The 5,469-nt window shown below is 43.2% G+C and overlaps 1 protein-coding gene across 1 annotated transcript in view; it reads left to right on the top strand.

Moving 5' to 3' along the window:
- The window catches only part of rbpjl (recombination signal binding protein for immunoglobulin kappa J region-like), a gene marked incomplete at both ends in the record, with an annotated part of 14,170 nt that extends 10,871 nt beyond the window's left edge, over positions 1-3,299 (top strand). The window contains 3 exons of the mRNA XM_083667709.1: positions 383-538; positions 854-957; positions 3,026-3,299. Coding sequence (XP_083523835.1) covers positions 383-538; positions 854-957; positions 3,026-3,299 — 534 coding nt within the window. The remainder of the gene's footprint in view (positions 1-382; positions 539-853; positions 958-3,025) is intronic.
- Positions 3,300-5,469: the final 2,170 nt, after the last annotated feature.

Below are 5,469 nucleotides of genomic sequence, written 5' to 3'. Positions count from 1 at the left end.
AATGTGACAGAATCATACAGTGCCACGTGAATGTAAGAGGTACCTGAACTACCAAAGTGTGCCTAAGATCGATCTAGGGGACTCATTGGATGTTAATAATAATAGACGTTACTCTTGGGCAGGATGATGCATGTTGGTGCTGAAACTCTCACTAGCATTAGCTGTTATTATATGAACCCAGGACTAGCCATAAGAGTCTTAATTAGTAGCCACGGGTCTGCTGTAGTGAAACTACTAAGGTACTCAGGTTTGAGCACCATGGAGATACCTGTGGAATGTGGGGGTGGTATCCATAGGAATAGGTCACAGTGCGGTGGTTTCCATGGGAATGGGTCATTTGAGAGGTGGGAGGGTGACCTTTTACCCCTGTGTGTCATCTCAGGCCTCCCCCAGTATGAGAGAGCAGAGTAGACAGGTGCTGAACGACGGCTCATGTTGGACCATTATCGGCACGGAGGTGGTGGAGTACACGTTCAGCGAGGGCTTGGCCTGCGTTCAGACCTCAGTCAGCCCCATACCTGTCATCAATGGGCTGGAGGTAAGGTTGATCACTACAGTAGATTGAAACTACAACATACAGAGCTAAATATACCAATGAGATGAGAACTGTTAACAACTCAGAGGCAGAATTGTGGATTTTGTGTGTGGATATTGCCAATGTGACTTTCAGGGGACATTGATGAAAACATTCTTGATTACTTTTTATCACTTTACCTGTACAATAGTACTGTGTTTCCAAGACAAAATTTCCTCTTGGGGACATCAACGGTTATCTTCTTGTTAAGAAGAATAAATTCATGGCTGTACATAATCCGCGTGATTACATGACAGCAGGATTTCCCTGCGTTATCAGGTGAATGGTGGAGGACACGTGGCTATGCTAGAGCTACATGGAGAGAACTTCGGCCCTCATCTCAAAGTCTGGTTTGGAAGTGTGGAGGCAGAGACCATGTTCAAGTGAGGTTTGGTCAACTGGCATCTAACTGACTTGTAGTTCATTCAAACACAATATTTGGTTCAGTGAGTTCAGTATTTTAAACCTTATATTCAGATATAGAGGTTACTTACCCTGAAAGCATGGTTCAGACTACTTACCTCAGCTGACTTTAGCCACCGCTTACAAAAAAATATATCAACCAGTGATGTGGATTCAAAAGGAGGACATACAAAAAAACTTTAGGTTACAGTTACACATGCAACCCCGTTTCTCTGAAGGAGATGAGATATGCACCCTTGCGTACCCTATTTTGCTGAAACTGTATGCAACTGTATGGCTGACCCGTAAAAAAGCGGCAATCTGGTAAGATGTATCCCTCATCTCCTTCAGAGAGCCGGGGGTTACATACTGTAACCTAAAGTTCTCTTTCAAGTCGACTCAGTTCGACATCTCACTATGGGATATCTATACAATGCCCGATTGCCAAAGCCAGTACAGAAAACCTGATAGAGTCCATGGAATTGTACCCGGTCTACCCTACTCAGCTCCAGCGCCCAGGGCCGCATGCGCCAAAGAAGGTGCAGTGACATCAATAGAAGTAGCTAGGCTAGTGACTAATTCAATCTCTTGTTAACGAATCAAACTAGAGAGAACCAGATTCCTGTGGAGAAGAATAAGCAACCTAATGCCCCGGGGAGAGCTGTGAACTTTCCAGTGGAACAGTTAAGCTAGGTAGCTAGGTTCTATGAGAAACTGCAGACGGGCTTGCAAATAAGTAAGTGAAAAGAATGAAATGGCAGTGCATTGCAGCAGCCTATATAGGCTGGGCTGAGGTGGGGACTGCCATGCAAAGCACTCCCGGCCTGTTCCAGGCGTGATTGAACAGGGTTTCAGTGAATAGGGTACACAAGGATGCATATCCCATAGTGAGATTTTGAACCGAGTCAACTGAAAGAGAACAGTGCAGATCTTTTATGACTACCCCCAGGTGACTGCAGTTTGTGAATTACAAGGCTGTCAACCAGCAGTTGGAGAGACCCGACTCTTTATCACTTCCCCTCTCATTCAGTTTACCACATCAACTCCAGGTGCTAAACGGAACAGCACTGGGATACAAGAGCTTTGGCCATATTTAAACAAGGCACCTGGAGCTCAGTTGATCACAAAAGTTGCCTTAAATATTAATGTTTGGGTGGAATTTTCCCATGAGGCTTTGCAGTACTATTACTACAAAGACTATATACTGTAGCCACATTCTTGACCTAAATTTAAAATTAGTTATTTTGCCATTGGTTGAAGAACAGATGGTTCTTTAATTCCATCATGCTCACATTGTCCTTTAAAAATTAAGTATTTCAGATTCGGCAACAAAACATGCATTTTTAAATTTGTTGGTGAAAACAATGTACTGGATCCAAGGTCTAGACCGGAGCTCAAGTAGTTGAATGCTGTTGGCCTTGCTTGGCTGAGCCGACCCACTCTTCAGCCCCTTATAGAGGTGTGCGGAATGTTCCACTGCAGCATCAGGTATCCCTGAGGTTTTAACTCATGTGACGGAGCTTGTGCTGACGTCATCACCTCCCTCAAACCTCACCCAAAACGCTGATACATCATATGTTAGGGTCTGGCCAAAAGGTTCTGCAAATATCCTCACAACCACAAGATCTGTGTTTGTACAGTATAACATCGCCATAATCCACAATGTCTTCTTTGTATGAAGTCTGCATGATCTTCCACTGCTATATAAGGGGACTAAAATCATGGTTTTCAAGTGAACAACAACAACAACCAGACTATAGAGATCCCTGGATATTGACATATTTGTCACCATCAAGTCTTTGTTAACCCTAACCCTTATTGAATGCACATGTCTACGAGCCAATATGAACCAACCAACTCCATTATGTTTATTGAAACAACTCTTTAACCTGCATCACCACAACTGTATGACTATGTAATTAGAGCAATTACTAAATGACCAGGTAATAATAACATGTTATTATTATGTTGTCACTAGATTAATATCATTGTCATCACACAGGTATAGTCCAAAAGCAGCTCAAAGTGTGTCCCTCCTTTTCACCACAGGTCTCCCAAGTCCATGTTGTGTGTTGTCCCGGACGTTTCCATGTTCAGTGGCGAGTGGAGGTGTCTGCGGCGGCCTGTCACAGTCGCCCTGTCCCTCCTCCGTGTGGATGGCCTGATCTACCGTAGCACGTTCAGCTTCACCTACACCCCGGAGCACCAGGCCCCCCTGCAGCCCCGGGGGATGCTGGAGAACAACCTCAACTCAGATACCCTCATAGACACTATCCACCAAGAGTTCACACGCGCCAACTTCCACTTCTTCATGCAGAGCTAGCGCTAACGAGAGTTAGCAAGTGCAACAGAAACTTAGCTAGCACAAAATTCAAGCAAAACTTTTTTTTTGTCACATAATAACAATAGGAGAGCTAGCCGGCATTAAGGAGAGCTAGCTGGAGCTAAGATAGCTCTGACAATGTTCTTGAGTATCGAATAGCTCACAATGGCAAACTCATGTTGTTGATTGCAGAAACATTTAGGCACTGTATGACAGAATAGTTCAAACATCTCTAAGCTAAGCTAAAGAGAATGCTAATGCTATGAGTTACACTCTCTTGCCCCAGTATCAGCTCCTTCAGTGCCTGTTCAGTGGGACCAGTGGCACTGGTGAGTGATAAAACATCTAAATGGAAAATGAATTGTGAATGCCTTCGAAGAAAAACTACAGTGGAGGAAAAGGCATGGGGCGACAGAGCCGAGGAGGATGTTTTTTCTGGAAAAAACCACAGCCATCGCTGAGACATGAATATTATGAGAGAAAGCAGAGTGAAATACTGCCGGGCTCCATATTTCATACCCCAAGAAACCCCTTTTATGTGAATATATGTGAAAAGATGGAGGGATAGGTGTAATTTAATCTTGATTTGTGACTGGTTGGACAGTGGCGGTGTATGAATGGTAGTCTGTTGGTCTGCAGCTGTAATTGTAATTGTTTATATATACAGGTCATAGTGATACATAATCAGTGAAGCTGTTTTAGGCTTCTGAGGGGTTTGTAACGTGGCTTGTATTTGCTCTGTTTGTCTTTCTTAACTTTGCTAGTCCTGTAAACAGGTGGGGTGGTTTCTTGTTCATTGTATTACTTGGGGATATGATATATTGATAATATAAATTATGAATTAAATTAATCAAACACATTTTTATTTGTCTATGCATTCCATGTGAATTGGCAATAAACAACAAGTGAACAGTCCCTTTCAAGGTCAAGTTACTTTGAAAGAGCCAAATACCCCCTTTTTCCAAACACAATTTTCCAGCCTAATGAAGCGTTTGGTAATAACATGCCTTGATGAGGCTGTGCTGCTGTATAAAACCAGGATCCAAATACCATGCATATTTGCCATTCTCAGCATGACAATCCTCCAGTTATGAAAGGTAATGGCTAGCGGCAACAACACTCCCAGGGACAATTAGGAGGCTCAGAGATTACAGGCTAGGTTCTAGTCCCTGACTGGCTGTCCTCTACTGCTGCTGCTGGGGCAGCGTGACAGGCAGATACGTATCACTTGACCTGGGAAGACCAGCAGAACAGAACAATACTGCCTTGTGTTTAATGCGTCCAGGCTGTGTGTGTGTGAGTGTGTGTGTGTGTGTGTGTGTGTGTGTGGTCAAATCATTTACAATATACTCACTAGTATTAATACCCCACTACTACTGTTGCTGCACCTCCCAATACTACTGATGATTTAATTTTTCTATCAAATAGTTGTTTACTTTGTATTATTAATTTTGCGTGAGTGGCAAAATTAATAATACAAAGTATTATTAAAAAAAACTCCAATAGGTCCATATCCTGGACACTGCTTAGTATTTGATATGTTAGAATCCATAATACATGGGTGTGCTTTCCCCTTTTTTTGGATATCATGTTGCCTTTGTTTGGGACTACCGCACCGCAAGCTAATACTTATTATAACTCCTTGAAACGAAAACCTGTTCATTGGATATTTTCAAATCGTCAAAGATCTCTAAAAAGCCAGAATACGGTGTTGGCTGAAAGAACGGATTTACTGCATGTGTGTGATTGTCTTGAGGGAATAGAAAGGCATGTGCCTCTCTTCCCTTCTTCATTAACAACACAAACATGCGTGAGAGGAGGCTCACTGGCACAGCAGATCTCTGTGCTCCCCCTAATCTGTATCATGTGTTGAGGATGAAGAACCCCTCAATCTGGCGCTTTGCATGCAGCAGAGAGACGCCCGGTGGAATGGCCCATTGGCCCTAACATGAAAGGACCCTTTCTTGCCACTTCCATTTCGATCGCCTCCCTACTGCTTTCTATAATGGGGATTCTAGAAGCTCTGAGGAGTCCATTTCTTCCTCATAAACAAGTCATCATCGTGCTCTGTGTGTGTATGCGGGCATGCATGTGTATTACTGTGTGTATGTGTGTGTGTGTGTGTGTGTGTGTGTGTAAGTGTAAGTGTAAGTGTAAGGGTAAGTGTGTG

The sequence above is a fragment of the Argentina silus genome, assembly GCF_951799395.1.
Source record: "Argentina silus genome assembly, chromosome: 4".
In the NCBI taxonomy this organism is placed as follows: domain Eukaryota; kingdom Metazoa; phylum Chordata; class Actinopteri; order Argentiniformes; family Argentinidae; genus Argentina; species Argentina silus.
Note: the sequence above shows the minus strand (reverse complement) of the source record. Positions and strands in the feature narration are given on the sequence as shown.